We start from the raw sequence: 19,133 nt of genomic DNA on the forward strand, positions 1-19,133 counted from the left end.
TTTTGGGGTCGGAGTGGCGGACGGAGCAGTGGGCAGAGAGGAGAACAATACGGAATGACAATGCCGAAACGGCCCACAAGGCCGAAAATCAACCAGGGCCGGCCCGCAACCGTGCGGTCGACCCTTTTAGCTCGTGTGCCTGCCCAATCCACGAGGCGAAGCATTTGGGCTGGCACGACACGACCCTTTTATATGAGGGCCTACAGGGTCATGTCGTGCAAGGCCTTTTATTGATTAGGTCGTGTCGTGCATGGTCATGTAGAATTCAATTAGTGAGCGTTTTTTTGAAAGCCTCACAACGATCAACGTCATTTGACGCACTCTCGACCGCCGTCATGTGTCCCGCTCTGAGCGCTTTCTTCGAATTTTATTTTTTTGACGCGTTTTCAATAGAATATGCCTTCAAATTTTGGGTCCTGCTTTGAAGGCCGGTCCATGGGAACAAATGTTTGGCCATGTACGGGCTTGGCATGATGGATGATTAAAAGGGTCGGGCCGGCCATCGGTCCAACAGAAAACAGGGACAGTCTTCGAAGGCTTTAAGGCCAAACACAACACGACCCTTTTAATTGCAGGGCCTTTTTTATCTTAAAAATTTGCAGGGCCTTTTAAGGGCTGTTGTGACAGTTTTAATGTTATTTTGGGTTGTTTTAGCCTTTTTAGAGTTGTTTAGAGGTGTTTTTGGCCTTTTTAGCGTGGCCCATAGTCGCATCGGGCCAACGCTTTTTAACTCGCATGTTAGGCCGACCCTCAAAGCTAGGCCTTCAGGCCAGCACGAGACGACCCTTTTATAGTTGGTCTGTGCCAGGCTGGCTCATATAGCCAAGTCTGGTCGAGATACGTGCATGGCCATTCATGTTTTCTGAGATGAATAGGTCTTGCACGCATCTATAGCTGAGATGATAGGCCGACCCTCTATTACTTCCTCTATTTCAATGAATAGGTCTCGCATGCATTTCAAAATTAAACTTTGACCATAAATTATACTTCATCCGTTTCATAATAGCGCATGTAGATTTTTTTTAAAAGTCAATTCTCATAAACTTTGACCTAGTTTTTGGATAAAAATATTTACATCTACAACTCCAAGCATATATCATTATAAGAAGTGTTTCATATTTTATATATTTGATATTTTAGCTATAAATAGTTTCTTCTATAAACTAGGGCAAAATACCAACCAAATGTGGGTTATATATGACAAAAAGAACAGAATATTAAAGGTAGGTACAACATTGTGGCAAAATTTACTTATGTTATGTCGACACTGATATAATCTAGGTAGGTGGTCTGTAATAGTATGGAACCGAGCTAGAGAACATTGTAACTCCATTGACGACTTAAGTGCATTAATAAAACAACCGGTTCTATTTGAGATACACAATTGCTTCGGTCACAATTTATCTCACATTGTCATCTAATGGGAAGAACAACATTCCTCTCCAGTGATTGCTTTTCCTAAAGGGGAATAATTTAGTGTTGGTCACTTTTATCAAGCAATGTCTTCATGCAGGATGACCAGGGCATATAGCTTAAAAGCTCACATTGTGTTGGCCATATGATCGAGGCCGCGAGAGGCTAGCACATCAATATTTTGTCAAATCCATCTTATATTTCTACTCAACAACATTTGCTCGTCATTTTGTTTGACAAAGGGTAATATATTAATATCAAGATGATACCAATTACACAAAGCCTCCACAATGATACAATATGAAGCACTGCTCAATACATTGAGGATCTCCACAACCATAAATGATAAAAAGAAGTAAACAAAGAGAGCTAACATGACTAATTACACAGAACAAAATCTAGAACACAACCACTGTCGTGGACAACACCCGAACCACGAGCATGGTTCTCTGAAAACAACGCCTCCAGGAAGGGAATGATATCCAAGAGCCGTCACTGTCGAATCCCACTGTTGAAGGTTAGATCTTGAGTTTTCACCCATGTGAGGAAGTCCGAGGAATCTCCAAAGCAATGCCTTCAACAAGAACATGGATCGTAAACACCTTCATTGTCAGGTGCAACCAATGAAGGCCAAACCTAGAGTTTTCACTCTCGAGCTCGAGACCTAGTACTCTAAGTGCACCACCAAACCGAAGTCGACATGTGTTGCCGCCATCACTTGCCGAAGAAGAAAATGTTGCAGATCATGATCACTGGAAATCAAAATCCAAATTGTTCCATGAAAATACATACACGGTGACAACCTTTCACGTGCATAACCTTGGCATGGGATCACCATGCGACCAAAGCCATGCCCATGAACATGAACTGTTGCACCATACAGAGAGTCAAGCATCATTATGAGAGTTTCAACACCTTGCACACACATGCTCTGAAGCAATTGTGTGTAACGCCCACGATGCGGCTATATCTCCCACGTGTCGAAGCACGACTTAGAGGCATAACCGCATTGTAAGCAATGTCGCAAGCGGGGTAATCTTCACACAACCCATGTACTGAATAAGGAAAGAGATACATAGTTGGCTTACACTCGCCATGTCACACAATAGCATAAATATCATTACATTCATCCAGATACAATCAAGGTCCGACTACAGAACCAAAATAAAGACAACCCCAAATGCATAATGTCCCCGATCGACCCAACTGGGCTCCACTACTGATCGTTTGGAAAGGAAACGTAGTATCGTCCTGAGTCCTCATCAAACTCCCACTTGAGCTTAGTCGAATCTCCTGGAGCGGTATCATCGGTCCCTGCATCTGGTTTTGAAGGAATCTGTGAGTCATGGGGACTCAGCAATCTCACACCCTCGCGATCAAGACTATTTAAGCTTATAGGTAGGGAAAAAGGTATGAGGTGGAGCTGCAGCAAGCACTAACATATATAGTGGCTAACATACGCAAATGAGAGCGAGAAGAGAAGGCAAAGGCACGATAGATAAACTATGATCAAGAAGTGATCCTAGAACAACCTACGTTTAAGCATAACTCGAGACCGTGTTCTCTTCCCGGACTCCGCCGAAAAGAGACCATCACGGCTACACACTCAGTTGATTCATTTTAATTAAGTTAAGTTCAAGTTTTCTACAACCGGACATTAACAAATTCCCAAATGCCCATAACCGCGGGCACGGCTTTCGAAAGTTCAAATCCCTGCAGGGGTGTAGCCCATCACAAGCTCTCACGGTCAACGAAGGATATTCCTTCTCCCAAGACAACCCGATTAGACTTAGAATCCCAGTTACAAGACATCTCGACAATGGTAAAACTAAACCAGCAAAACCGGCTGATGTGCCGACAAATCTCGATAGGAGTAGCACGTATCTCGTTCTCAGGGCACACCGGATAGGTCAAGCTACGAGTAAAACCAACCCTGGAGTTGCCCCGAGGTGGCCCCGCAGGCTGCCCATTTCGGACCAACACTCAGAGGAGCACTGGCCCGGGGGGGGGTCTAAAATAAAGATGACCCTTGAGTCCGCGAAACCCAAGGAAAAAGAGGCTAGGTGGCGAATGGTAAAACCAAGGTTGGGCCTTGCTGGAGGAGTTTTATTCAAGGCGAACTGTCAAGGGGTTCCCATTATAACCCAAGTGTGTAAGGGACGCAAAATCAAGGGACATAACACCGGTACGATGGAAACTAGGGCGGCAAGAGTGGAACAAAACACCAGGCATAAGGCCGAGCCTTCCACCCTTTACCAAGTATATAGGTGCATTAAAGTAAACAAGATAATATAATGATATCCCAACAATAAACATGTTCCAACAAGGAACAAACTCTAATCTTCACCTGCAACTACCAACGCTATAAGAGGGGCTGAGCAAAGCGGTAACATAGCCAAACAACGGTTTGCTAGGACAAGGTGGGTTAGAGGTTTGACATGGCAATATGGGAGGCATGATAAGCAAGTGGTAGGTATCGTAGCATAGGCATAGCAATAGAGCGAGCATCTAGCAAGCAAAGATAGAAGTGATTTCGAGGGTGTGGTCATCTTGCCTGCAAAGTTCTCCGAGTTGACGCTAGCTTGATCCTCGTAAGCGTACTCAACGGGCTCCTCGATCACGTACTCGTCTCCCGGCTCTACCCAAAGCAAGAACACAAGCAAAGGGAGACACAATCAACCACGATGCAATGCACAACCAACATGATGCAAAACATGGCATGATATGCGAGATGTGATATGCGATGCATATGCATGTTTCGAAAAGGAAAGATTGAACCTGGCCTCAACTTAGAAAACCAAGAGTGCCACTGGAAAGAGGAGTTGATTTCGGTCGAAATCGATATAAAGATCACCGGAAACGGATGCACGGTTTGCAAATGACAAGCAAAACAAATATGGCACCGATCTGCGATTAACAGCACGAGGCCATCTAAATGCATCAAGAACAACAAGCTACTGGACTCTACATAACAACAAAGCACATGGCAGGGATCCACTCAAGATGCTTGACAAAAGATGAACACTGAGCTACGGCTAATTCACTCAATAGCAGGTTCAAACAAGCATGGCAAAAGTGCAAAAGATATCAGGTTACAGACTTAGTGAAAATAACAACATGTCAGGAATTTAACATCAGGAAGCAAAGTTTAGAGCAAGATAACAACATGCTACAGGAACATATCATGGCAAAGCAATACATGGCATGAAGCTACTCAAAGCATACAACAAAAGTCCCTTACTGACCATAAGCCAAAAGGGATAAGAAAATACAATAGCAACCATGTGAACATAGCAACTTACGTTAACAGATTCAGACAGCAGAAAACTGGAACATGGCAAAACAGATTCACATAGGCATGTTTACGAGCTCTATGCACTCACCACAAAGCATTGCATGACAAACTAAGCATACACCTAACAAGTATACATGGCATAGAAGCTAAACATGGCAAGAACACACTCATAGCATGCATGGATCAACTATAACAACTTCGGCAAAAATGCTTAACACGTAAACATTCTGCCAGGAACATTTTATAGCAAAAGTAGAGCTCGATTGAGTCAAACTAGGATGCTCCATAATTGCAAACAAAGACATGGATGGATAGAGCACAACAATATCTACAAAACATCCTTACTGATCATGCTCAAAAGAGGCATGGATCACTCTGTAGCAATATGAATACATGGCATAAAAATATTATCAGGGAAACAAGTTAGAAGATTTCTAAGTCCCTGAAATCAGCAACATTACGAGAGCTACTTTGCATGCTTGTGCTAGTCACCACAAAGATCACAAAAATACATGGCATACACCCTTGTAAAGATGGCATGGCATACTTCAAAACACATGTAGGGCTCAAGTTCATAGGAGGCACACATTAAACATGGCAAAAATGACAAATGCCCAATCTCTGATAAGAATCTGAAACTAACATTAGATAGCACTCTTGCAACAACATTTAGGGAATCAAGATGAACTCAAATGACCATGGTGCAATGGGATGAAATGAAGTACTCGCCAAGACGAACAATTTGATATGCTACACGCCCGAAACGGAGCCACGGATGCAGAGATATGGCATGATGAAATATGCTAAAAATACTGGGACTTGGGAGAAAAAGTCAACCCTCGAGATTCAGATCTAGGGTTTGTGCACGCTTCCCGAGGTTCGTCGCTGGAGCAGTACACGAGGTCGCCGGAGATGGACGGGAGTCAGACTTGGACGAGGTCGGCGCCGGTCGGTGAGGAGGCGCTCGCCGGCGCCGGGCGGTGACGGCGCGGGCTCGCCGGAGCGACGAGGCGGCGGTGGGCGAAGGCGGCGGCCAGCGCCAGGCGGCTGGCGGCGCGGACGAGGGAACCGGGCGGCGGCGGCACGCGGGCCCGATCCGGGCTCTCCGGGCCGGCGGCTGAGAGGACGGCGGCCAGGCGAATGGCGTGTCGCCACATGGTGGCGGCGGCGCGGGCGGACACGTCCTGCTGACTGAATTTTGTCCGGCGGCGGAGAGGGAGCGGGGCTAGGGTTAGGGATCCGGAAAATTCGGAGGGGGGGTCTATATTTATAGGTAGAGGGAGCTAGGAGGCTCCAAATTGAGCATGGTTTACGGCCACGCGATCGTGATCGAACGACCTAGATGATGGAGGGGGTTTAGGTGGGTTTTGGGCCACTTTGGAGAGGTGTTGGGCTGCAACACACACAAGGCCTTTTCGGTTCCTCGGTTAACCGTTGAAGTATCAAACGAAGTCCAAATGGCACGAAACTTGACAGGCGGTCTACGGTAGTAAACCAAGTCCGCTTGGCAAGTCTTGGTCCAATCCGAGAACGTTTAACACCCGCACATGAAAAGAGGTAAAAGGGGACACTGGAGGACATAGGAGCACCGGAATGCAAAACGGACAACGGGGAAAATGCTCGGATGCATGAGACGAACACGTATGCAAATGCTATGCACATGATGACATGATATGATATGCATGACAAAGACAAAAGCAACACGAAGACAAAAACCCGACAACGAGGAAATATCATAACTTAGTGCCGAAAATGGCAAGAGTTGGAATACAAATATGGCAAGTTACATACGGGGTGTTACATTGCGGTAGGGCCTGACAATGCCCATACATGACAAGCCATAGCCGCACCATCCTCGTGCCACCACATCACCACTTTGCGCCACCACCGGCACCATTTTTGCCGCATCGTCGAAGCCATTGCCAACCAAGTCGTCAACCAATTCCTGAGCAACTGTTAGACCACCACAAGATATATCAGGGGAGGCACTGATCCCACGCCAACCATCGTTGGCTAGATCTGTGGTGGCAGCCGCACACTCTTTTGCATGGACCTCCTAGAAACACTGGGGAAACGGCCATGACGCCGCGCATGGGGGCAACCTTTGTTGCCACCAGAGAAGAGGGAGCGCCCAACCACTACCATCCTTGGCATTTATTATGCGTGATCTTCGCTGACGGAGGCCTTCAATGGCGTCGAGATGGTGGAAGGGAGTGGCAGTGAAGGAGGCGACGGGCTAGGGTTGCCCCCATGTGTGCAGGCTCGGACGACGCGAGGGTCTTTATGTTGGCTGACATGAACACTCGCTCATCACGGGTTTGAGTATTAATGTTGTCCAATTGGATGAGCATGGGTCCCGGAGGCGGCGGACTTGCGGTGGTGCATGGGTGCCCAGATCCATGGGTATGGGACTCCCTACGGCAGCGGGATCGGTCGACGGCGGGCTTGGGCAATGGCGTCGGCCACGTGGTGCAGGATCTCGTCGCTCGCGACGGATCTCGCCACTCCGGCCTTCGTGGAGGAACCTGGACCAGGGGCGGCGGCCCCGTTAGGCATGGCGACGGCGCCCTCGGCTGGACGTTCGCGGGGGTGGGGGCGGGGGTGGATGGACGGCGGCTTTACCGCATGGGCGGTGAGTCACCGATGGATCTCCTCTACGCTGCAGGCTCTCTCCCGCTGCACTTGGTGGCTTACGATCGTGGTCGTCGGCCTCGGTGCATTTGCGTGTTGGGTTTCGTAGTAATTTCAAAAAATTTCCTACGCACACGCAAGATCATTGATGCATAGCAACGAGGGGGAGAGTGTTGTCTACGTACCCAACGCAGACCGACTGCGGAAGCGATGACACGACGTAGAGGAAGTAGTCGTACGTCTTCACGATCCAACCGATCAAGCACCGAAACTACGGCACCTCCGAGTTCGAGCACACGTTCAGCTCGATGATGATCCCCGGACTCCGATCCAGCAAAGTGTCGGGGAAGAGTTCCGTCAGCACGACGGCGTGGTGACGATCTTGATGTACTACAGCAGCAGGGCTTCGCCTAAACTCCGCTACAGTATTATCGAGGTATATGGTGGCAGGGGGCACCGCACACGGCTAAGGAATAGATCTCAAGGATCAACTTGTGTGTCTTTGGGGTGCCTCTACCTCAGTATATAAGGGAGCCAAGGGGGGAGGGGGCGCCGGCCAGGAGGAGAGGGCGCAGGAGGAGTCATACTCCTTCCGGGAGTAGGACTCCCCTCCAATCCTATTCCAACTAGGATTCCCCAAAGGGGGAAAGAGGGAGAAGGGTGGCCGGCCACCTCTCCTAGTCCTAATAGGACTAGGGGAAGGGGGGAGGTGCGCAGCCCTTGTGGGCAGCACTTTCACCTTTCCACTAAGGCCCATGAAGGCCCATATGGCTCCCGGGGGGTTCCGGTAACCTCCCGGTAACCCGGTAAAATTCCGATTTCACCCGGAACACTTCCGATATCCAAATATAGGCTTCCAATATATCAATCTTTACGTCTCGACCATTTCGAGACTCCTTGTCATGTCCGTGATCACATCCGGGACTCCGAACAACCTTCGGTACATCAAAATGCATAAACTCATAATGAAACTGTCATCGTAACCTTAAGCGTGCGGACCCTACGGGTTCGAGAACAATGTAGACATGACCGAGACACGTCTCCGGTCAATAACCAATAGCGGGACCTGGATGCCCATATTGGCTCCTACATATTCTACGAAGATCTTTATCGGTCAGACCGCATAACAACATACGTTGTTCCCTTTGTCATCGGTATGTTACTTGCCCGAGATTCGATCGTCGGTATCCAATACCTAGTTCAATCTCGTTACCGGCAAGTCTCTTTACTCGTTCCGTAATACATCATCTTACAACTAACATATTAGTTGTAATGCTTGCAAGGCTTATGTGATGTGTATTACCGAGAGGGCCCAGAGATACCTCTCCGACAATCGGAGTGACAAATCCTAATCTCGAAATACGCCAACCCAACATCTACCTTTGGAGACACCTGTAATGCTCCTTTATAATCACCCAGTTACGTTGTGACGTTTGGTAGCACCCAAAGTGTTCCTCCGGTAAACGGGAGTTGCATAATCTCATAGTCATAGGAACATGTATAAGTCATGAAGAAAGCAATAGCAACATACTAAACGATCGGGTGCTAAGCTAATGGAATGGGTCATGTCAATCAGATCATTCAACTAATGATGTGACCTCGTTAATCAAATAACAACTCATTGTTCATGGTTAGGAAACATAACCATCTTTGATTAACGAGCTAGTCAAGTAGAGGCATACTAGCGACACTTTGTTTGTCTATGTATTCACACATGTATTATGTTTCCGGGTAATACAATTCTAGCATGAATAAGAAACATTTATCATGATTATAAGGAAATAAATAATAACTTTATTATTGCATCTAGGGCATATTTCCTTCAGTCTCCCACTTGCACTAGAGTCAATAATCTAGATTACACTGTAATGATTCTAACACCCATGGAGCTTTGGTGCTGATCATGTTTTGCTCGTGGAAGAGGCTTAGTCAACGGGTCTGCAACATTCAAACCCGTATGTATCTTGCAAATCTCTATGTCTCCCACCTGGACCAGATCCCGGATGGAGTTGAAGCGTCTCTTGATGTGTTTGGTCCTTTTGTGAAATCTGGATTCCTTTGCCAAGGCAATTGCACCAGTATTGTCACAAAAGATTTTCATTGGACCCGATGCATTAGGTATGACACCTAGATCGGATATGAACTCCTTCATCCAGACTCCTTCGTTTGCTGCTTCCGAAGCAGCTATGTACTCCTCTTCACATGTAGATCCCGCTACGATGCTTTGTTTAGAACTGCACCAACTGACAGCTCCATCGTTTAATGTAAACACGTATCCGGTTTGCGATTTAGAATCGTCCGGATCAGTGTCAAAGCTTGCATCAACGTAACCTTTTACGGTGAGCTCTTTGTCACCTCCATATACGAGAAACATATCCTTAGTCCTTTTCAGGTATTTCAGGATGTTCTTGACCGCTGTCCAGTGATCCACTCCTGGATTACTTTGGTACCTCCCTGCTAAACTTATAGCAAGGCACACATCAGGTCTGGTACACAGCATTGCATACATGATAGATCCTATGGCTGATGCATAGGGAACATCTTTCATATTCTCTCTACCTTCTGCAGTGGTCGGGCATTGAGTCTTACTCAACTTCACACCTTGTAACACAGGCAAGAACCCTTTCTTTGCTTGATCCATTTTGAACTTCTTCAAAATTTTGTCAAGGTATGTGCTTTGTGAAAGTCCAATTAAGCGTCTTGATCTATCTCTATAGATCTTAATGCCTAATATGTAAGCAGCTTCACCGAGGTCTTTCATTGAAAAACTTTTATTCAAGTATCCCTTTATGCTATCCAGAAATTCTATATCATTTCCAATTAGCAATATGTCATCCACATATAATATCAGAAATGCTACAGAGCTCCCACTCACTTTCTTGTAAATACAGGCTTCTCCGAAAGTCTGTATAAAACCAAATGCTTTGATCACACTATCAAAACATTTATTCCAACTCCGAGAGGCTTGCACCAGTCCATAAATGGATCGCTGGATCTTGCACACTTTGTTAGCTCCCTTTGGATCGACAAAACCTTCCGGTTTCATTATATACAACTCTTCTTCCAGAAATCCATTCAGAAATGCAGTTTTGACATCCATCTGCCAAATTTCATAATCATAAAATGCGGCAATTGCTAACATGATTCGGACGGACTTAAGCATCGCTACGGGTGAGAAGGTCTCATCGTAGTCAATCCCTTGAACTTGCCGAAAACCTTTTGCGACAAGTCGAGCTTTGTAGACAGTAACATTACCATCAGCGTCAGTCTTCTTCTTAAAGATCCATTTATTCTCAATTGCTTGCCGATCATCGGGCAAGTCAACCAAAGTCCATACTTTGTTCTCATACATGGATCCCATCTCAGATTTCATGGCTTCAAGCCACTTTTCGGAATCTGGGCTCACCATCGCTTCTTCATAGTTCGTAGGTTCATCATGATCTAGTTGCATGACTTCCAGAACAGGATTACCGTATCACTCTGGTGCGGATCTTACTCTGGTTGATCTACGAGGTTCAGTAGTATCTTGATCTGAAGTTTCATGATCATTATCATTGGCTTCCTCACTAACTGGTGTAGGTGTCACTGAAACAGTTTTCTGTGATAAACTACTTTCCAGTAAGGGAGCAGGTACAGTTACCTCGTCAAGTTCTACTTTCCTCCCACTCACTTCTTTCGAGAGAAACTCCTTCTCTAGAAAGGATCCATTCTTGGCAACGAATGTTTTGCCTTCGGATCTGTGATAGAAGGTGTACCCAACAGTTTCCTTTGGGTATCCTATGAAGACACATTTCTCCGATTTGGGTTCGAGCTTATCAAGTTGAAGCTTTTTCACATAAGCATCGCAGCCCCAAACTTTAAGAAACAACAACTTTGGTTTCTTGCCAAACCATAGTTCATAAGGCGTCGTCTCAACGGATTTTGATGGTGCCCTATTTAACGTGAATGCGGCCGTCTCTAGAGCATAACCCCAAAACGATAGCGGTATATCAGTAAGAGACATCATAGATCGCACCATATCTAGTAAAGTACGATTACGACGTTCGGACACACCATTACGCTGTGGTGTTCCGGGTGGCGTGAGTTGCGAAACTATTCCACAGTTTTTCAAATGTACACCAAACTCGTAACTCAAATATTCTCCTCCACGATCAGATCGTAGAAACTTTATTTTCTTGTTACGATGATTTTCAACTTCACTCTGAAATTCTTTGAACTTTTCAGATGTTTCAGACTTATGTTTCATTAAGTAGATATACCCATATCTGCTTAAATCATCTGTGAAGGTGAGAAAATAACGATATCCGCCACGAGCCTCAATATTCATCGGACCACATACATCGGTATGTATGATTTCCAACAAATCCGTTGCTCTCTCCATAGTACCGGAGAACGGTGTTTTAGTCATCTTGCCCATGAGGCACGGTTCGCAAGTACCAAGTGATTCATAGTCAAGTGGTTCCAAAAGTCCATCAGTATGGAGTTTCTTCATGCGGTTTATACCGATATGACCTAAACGACAGTGCCACAAATAAGTTGCACTTTCATTATCAACTCTGCATCTTTTGGCTTCAACATTATGAATATGTGTATGACTACTATCGAGATTCAATAAGAATAGACCACTCTTCAAGGGTGCATGACCATAAAAGATATTACTCATATAAATAGAACAACCATTATTCTCTGATTTAAATGAATAACCGTCTCGCATTAAACAAGATCCAGATATAATGTTCATGCTCAACGCTGGCACCAAATAACAATTATTTAGGTCTAATATTAATCCCGAAGGTAGATGTAGAGGTAGCGTGCCGACCGCGATCACATCAACTTTGGAACCGTTTCCCACGCGCATCGTCACCTCGTCCTTTGCCAGTGCCCGCTTATTCCGTAGTCCCTGTTTCGAGTTGCAAATATTAGCAACAGAACCAGTATCAAATACCCAGGTGCTACTGCGAGCTCTAGTAAGGTACACATCAATAACATGTATATCACATATACCTTTGTTCACCTTGCCATCCTTCTTATCCGCCAAATACTTGGGGCAGTTCCGCTTCCAGTGACCAGTCTGCTTGCAGTAGAAGCACTCAGTTTCAGGCTTAGGTCCAGACTTGGGTTTCTTCTCCTGAGCAGCAACTTGTTTGCTGTTCTTCTTGAAGTTCCCCTTCTTCTTCCCTTTACCCTTTTTCTTGAAACTAGTGGTCTTGTTGACCATCAACACTTGATGCTCCTTCTTGATTTCTACCTCCGCAGATTTCAGCATTGCGAAGAGCTCGGGAATAGTCTTGTTCATCCCTTGCATATTATAGTTCATCATGAAGCTCTTGTAGCTTGGTGGCAGTGATTGGAGAATTCTGTTAATGACGCAATCATCTGGAAGATTAACTCCCAATTGAATCAAGTGATTATTATACCCAGACATTTTGAGTATATGCTCACTGACAGAACTGTTCTCCTCCATCTTGCAGCTATAGAACTTATTGGAGACTTCATATCTCTCAATCCGGCATTTGCTTGAAATATTAACTTCAACTCCTGGAACATCTCATATGCTCCATGACGTTCAAAACGTCGTTGAAGTCCCGATTCTAAGCCGTAAAGCATGGCACACTGAACTATCGAGTAGTCATCAGCTTTGCTCTGCCAGACGTTCATAACATCTGGTGTTGCTCCAGCAGCAGGCCTGGCACCCAGCGGTGCTTCCAGGACGTAATTCTTCTGTGCAGCAATGAGGATAATCCTCAAGTTACGGACCCAGTCCGTGTAATTGCTACCATCATCTTTCAACTTTGCTTTCTCAAGGAACGCATTAAAATTCAATGGAACAACAGCACGAGCCATCTATCTACAATCAACATAAACAAGCAAGATACTATCAGGTACTAAGTTCATGATAAATTTAAGTTCAATTAATCATATTACTTAAGAACTCCCACTTAGATAGACATCCCTCTAATCTTCTAAGTGATTACGTGATCCAAATCAACTAAACCATGACCGATCATCACGTGAGATGGAGTAGTTTTCAATGGTGAACATCGTTTATGTTGATCATATCTACTATATGATTCACGCTCGACCTTTCGGTCTCCGTGTTCCGAGGCCATATCTGCATATGCTAGGCTCGTCAAGTTTAACCTGAGTATTCTGCGTGTGCAAAACTGGCTTGCACCCGTTGTAGATGGACGTAGAGCTTATCACACCCGATCATCACGTGGTGTCTGGGCACGACGAACTTTGGCAACGGTGCATACTCAGGGAGAACACTTCTTGATAATTTAGTGAGAGATCATCTTATAATGCTACCGTCAATCAAAGCAAGATAAGATGCATAAAAAGATAAACATCACATGCAATCAATATAAGTGATATGATATGGCCATCATCATCTTTTGCTTGTGATCTCCATCTCCGAAGCACCGTCATGATCACCATCGTCACCGGCGCGACACCTTGATCTCCATCGTAGCATCGTTGTCGTCTCGCCAATTTTATGCTTCCACGACTATCACTACCGTTTAGTAATACAGTGAAGCATTACATCGCGATTGCATTGCATACAATAAAGCGACAACCATATGGCTCCTGCCAGTTGCCGATAACTCGGTTACAAAACATGATCATCTCATACAATAAAATTCAGCATCATGCCTTGACCATATCACATCACAACATGCCCTGCAAAAACAAGTTAGACGTCCTCTACTTTGTTGTTGCAAGTTTTACGTGGCTGCTACGGGCTTAAGTAAGAACCAATCTCACCTACGCATCAAAACCACAACGATAGTTTGTCAAATAGACTCCGTTTTAACCTTCGCAAGGACCGGGCGTAGCCATACTTGGTTCAACTAAAGTTGGAGAGACAGTCGCCCGCAAGCCATCTCTGTGCAAAGCACGTCGAGGGAACCGGTCTCGCGTAAGCGTACGCGTAAGGTTGGTCCGGGTCGTCTCGTCCAACAATACCGCCGAACCAAAGTATGACATGCTAGTAGGCAGTATGACTTGTATCGTCCACAACTCACTTGTGTTCTACTCGTGCATATAACATCAACATAAATAACCTAGGCTCTGATACCACTGTTGGGTTTCGTAGTAATTTCAAAAATTTTCCTACGCACACGCAAGATCATGTGATGCATAGCAACGAGGGGGAGAGTGTTGTCTACGTACCCAACGCAGACCGACTGCGGAAGCGATGACACGACGTAGAGGAAGTAGTCGTACGTCTTCACGATCCAACCGATCAAGCACCGAAACTACGACACCTCCGAGTTCGAGCACACGTTCAGCTCGATGACGATCCCCGGACTCCGATCCAGCAAAGTGTCGGGGAAGAGTTCCGTCAGCACGACGGTGTGGTGACGATCTTGATGTACTACAGCAGCAGGGCTTCGCCTAAACTCCGCTACAGTATTATCGAGGTATATGGTGGCAGGTGGCACCGCACACGGCTAAGGAATAGATCTCAAGGATCAACTTGTGTGTCTTTGGGGTGCCTCTACCTCAGTATATAAAGGAGCCAAGGGGGGAGGGGGCGCCGGCCAGGAGGAGAGGGCGCAGGAGGAGTCCTACTCCTTCCGGGAGTAGGACTCCCCTCCAATCCTATTCCAACTAGGAGTCCCCAAAGGGGGAAAGAGGGAGAAGGGTGGCCGGCCACCTCTCCTAGTCCTAATAGGACTAGGGGAAGGGGGGAGGCGCGCAGCCCTTGTGGGCAGCCCTTTCACCTTTCCACTAAGGCCCATGAAGGCCCATATGGCTCCCGGGGGGTTCCGGTAACCTCCCGGTAACCCGGTAAAATCCCGATTTCACCCGGAACACTTCCAATATCCAAATATAGGCTTCCAATATATCAATCTTTACGTCTCGACCATTTCGAGACTCCTCGTCATGTCCGTGATCACATCCGGGACTCCGAACAACCTTCGGTACATCAAAATGCATAAACTCATAATGAAACTGTCATCGTAACCTTAAGCGTGCGGACCCTACGGGTTCGAGAACAATGTAGACATGACCGAGACACGTCTCCGGTCAATAACCAATAGCGGGACCTGGATGCCCATATTGGCTCCTACATATTCTACGAAGATCTTTATCGGTCAGACCGCATAACAACATACGTTGTTCCCTTTGTCATCGGTATGTTACTTGCCCGAGATTCGATTGTCGGTATCCAATACCTAGTTCAATCTCGTTACCGGCAAGTCTCTTTACTCGTTCCGTAATACATCATCTTACAACTAACATATTAGTTGTAATGCTTGCAAGGCTTATGTGATGTGTATTACCGAGAGGGCCCAGAGATACCTCTCCGACAATCGGAGTGACAAATCCTAATCTCGAAATACGCCAACCCAACATCTACCTTTGGAGACACCTGTAATGCTCCTTTATAATCACCCAGTTACGTTGTGACGTTTGGTAGCACCCAAAGTGTTCCTCCGGTAAACGGGAGTTGCATAATCTCATAGTCATAGGAACATGTATAAGTCATGAAGAAAGCAATAGCAACATACTAAACGATCGGGTGCTAAGCTAATGGAATGGGTCATGTCAATCAGATCATTCAACTAATGATGTGACCTCGTTAATCAAATAACAACTCATTGTTCATGGTTAGGAAACATAACCATCTTTGATTAACGAGCTAGTCAAGTAGAGGCATACTAGCGACACTTTGTTTGTCTATGTATTCACACATGTATTATGTTTTCGGTTAATACAATTCTAGCATGAATAATAAACATTTATCATGATTATAAGGAAATAAATAATAACTTTATTATTGCCTCTAGGGCATATTTCCTTCATTGCGGGGGCTGGTAGAGCTTAGATCGAACTAGAGGAAACTCTGGATGACTCGTTCATCCCGACGATGGCGACGACCAGGGTCACTGTTCTCCTACTTGCAGGCGCCGTCGAGGTCCCTGCCCTCCACCCCGACCCCATGCCCGGGTGAAAATCCTAAATCTCCTTAGATTGGGCGGCGGCGGCACTACGTGTGTCGTGCCCTTCTTGGAGGCACCGCCTAGGGCGTTTGGGTGCTCGGTTTGAGAAACTGCAGGCGGAGGGGATGGGACTAGTGGCAGCAGGTGGTGTTTCGCGTCGGAGGAGCGGCGTGGCATCTGGCACGTCGACAACGACGAGTCTTAGTGGCATGGAGCAGCGGGGTCTCGCCGGTGGGCATGTGATGATAGACGAGCGCAGGATGGTGGCGTTGTCTGGCGTCGTGGTGGCGTCGACGGCAGCTAGATCGAGCAAGGTAGATGCAGCAGTACAACACTAAAGATGGATTGGTGGCAGGTGGCTGCGACGGCCTCATAACTAGCAGGCGTCCTGGTTGAGGAATGCGCCGGACTGGTTGGTGCCCCATACCCGGTAGGCGTCCTGATTGGGACCTCAGGTTTTAGATGTTAGGTTTGACTGTGAGGTCTGTTTGGTATTAGACCCAGACTATCAGCAACCCTACATCAACTAGATAGGAGTAGCGACAGATGTTGCCTAAACGGTGGCTTTAGTCTTACAGTTATATGACTTTGTAAGGTCTTGTGTGAATAATTAATAAAGTGATTGTATGCATTATCCAGATGCAGAGGCCGGGGTCCTCGTCCATTTCCAAAAAAATATTTGGATGAACATGGGTCCATGCTTAATAGATAACCGATGATGTTAGGGTTATCAAGAAGGCATTGTTTGCGGTATGAACCATCATCTACAAAATGCCCATCAAAAGAGACCATTTCTCTTAAAACTTGTGACCACGGCTATAAGTGATCCTACTCACACTAGACCCAATGTCAGGTAGTTAGGCCTATAGTAGGGCAAGAAATATTGAATGTTGATACACTTTGCTTCTTTCTATATGAAAAAAATCAGCAGTACCATGTTACCATTTAGCATAGATTATTTTTTAGGATCACATAGATCTGTGTTTTTAATAAACAGTCACTAACCCTGCTCCGTGTCAGTTTCCTAATCAAAAGATAAGTGAGCACCCCTTCTTCGGAAGTTATGGGTCTTTTTGTAAGCTGCTTCGACATGGTTCTCTTGATGCACCCTAGTGTGTTCGCTAAAGTCTATATCTATTGGGGCGTGGTACGCGCAAGATTAGCCGGGTCGTGAGCCGTCAGATCTGCCGCATCGAGCAGCCGAGCGCGTCTCCATCATTAAAACACATGTCTTGTTGCAGAATTATTTCTGCAACACAAGTCTTGTTGCAGATTTTTTTTTGCAACCGTTGTTTTTTTGCAATTTTTTTTGCAACTGAGGTTTTTTTGTAAATTTTTTTGCAACTAAGGTCGTTGTTGTAGAAATTTTCTGCAAGAGTAATTTTATTGCAGAACATTGACCCATCATAGACCATTGCAGTATCGCATATATTTCGGAAGCATAGCCCTTGTTGCAGAAGCGCATTCAACGAAGGATGGTATGCGGGCCCTCACTTGGACGTCTGTCATGCTGTCATGCAGGGAAGGTGGCGGACGCGACCGCTGCGATCTGTCGGGTGATGATAAGTGTTTTCCATATCTATTTGTATATTTTGGTTGAAATATTAAAAGAAAATCTTAGGCATGAATTTGCCTTCATAAGTACATTTCCAGAATATTATTTTTGGAGGGGATCTTTAAAATATCATAATTGTGTTAGGTTTTGTTCATATGTTGCAACAAAAACTAGTGGTTAAATGACATTTCTAAGATGGTGCCAATATCGAAAGCGTCATTTATTTGTGAACATAGAAGTTCGAGTCTGCAACAATGACCAACACAACTTGCAACATAGTACAAGTTTGTTTAACGAAAAAATACAGTATAAACACGCCCGGTTTCGTAAAATTTAAACACACAACAGCACAGCCCTCTCAAGCACAAGCACAACCATGCAAAAAAAAAAAAAGAAGCGCAAGCACAACCTCGTTGTAGGACGAACAGCAGAACACACCACAGCTTCACACGATCAAACGTCCGTCTTGACATAGAGGTCCAACTTTAAGACGGCGGTGCTCGACGTGGCGCCGAACTTGCTCATCAGGCTGTACCCCCTCGCCAGCCGGAACCTGCCCGTGCCACCGACCACGGCCCGCTCCGCCGCCGCCTTCCCGTCCGGGCCGAAGTCGACGCGGCCGCCCAGCACCAGGGTGCTGCCCTTATAGCCCCCGTTCGTGAACACCACGGTGAGGAGCGTGGAGAACACCCCGGAGTCCTGCAGGTCGGCCTGCATGGTGATCCCCTGGGCGCGGCCGACGAGCTGCGACGCCGCGTCGGACCCTTGACGGAGCTCGTCGTCGAAGACGCTGAGCGTGCCGTACGTGGAGTTGCCCCCGAGCGGGGAGTCCGTGACATGGACCGCAGTGGCGTTGGCGCCAGAGAATGTCTCGTGGATGTAGAGGCGGATGTGCGTTGTGCCGTCGTCCCCGGCGCCGGCAACCAGCGTCCCGGTGGTGGCAGCGAGAACGGCGGCAAGAAGGCAGAATGTGGTCGCCGTCATGGTGATAACTAGTGATGTGAGATTTGGATTTAGAATGGTTTTGTCTATGTGAGCCTTGCATATGCTCCGCATATATATATACACACACACACAAAAGAGGCAAGTTTTGTTTTGGCGGTTGTTGCTGGTTTAGGTATCGCCAGCTGATGATAATAGGGATGCTGCCGCACGTGGTACGGTAGTTGCAGTGGCATCCGTGAACACCAAACAGCAAAAGTAGGTGAGTTGTAGCTGGTGGAGTAATAGTGCCGCATTGTCCTCCTTTTGGCACCAAAAATGGTGGACACCAACCATGATAGGTCTG

The 19,133-nt window shown here is 46.3% G+C and overlaps 1 protein-coding gene across 1 annotated transcript; it reads right to left on the bottom strand.

Annotated features, from left to right (window-relative positions):
• Positions 1 to 18,050: 18,050 nt before the first annotated feature.
• LOC125508019 (dirigent protein 1) lies at positions 18,051 to 18,919 on the bottom strand. Its single transcript, XM_048672564.2, has one exon. It carries the CDS (start codon positions 18,899 to 18,901, stop codon positions 18,299 to 18,301), a length of 603 nt encoding a protein of 200 aa, XP_048528521.2. The 5' UTR covers positions 18,902 to 18,919; the 3' UTR covers positions 18,051 to 18,298.
• Positions 18,920 to 19,133: the final 214 nt, after the last annotated feature.

This window comes from Triticum urartu, chromosome 5A (assembly GCF_056163025.1).
Source record: "Triticum urartu cultivar PI428250 chromosome 5A, HENAU_Tu73, whole genome shotgun sequence".
Classification (NCBI taxonomy): Eukaryota; Viridiplantae; Streptophyta; class Magnoliopsida; order Poales; family Poaceae; genus Triticum; species Triticum urartu.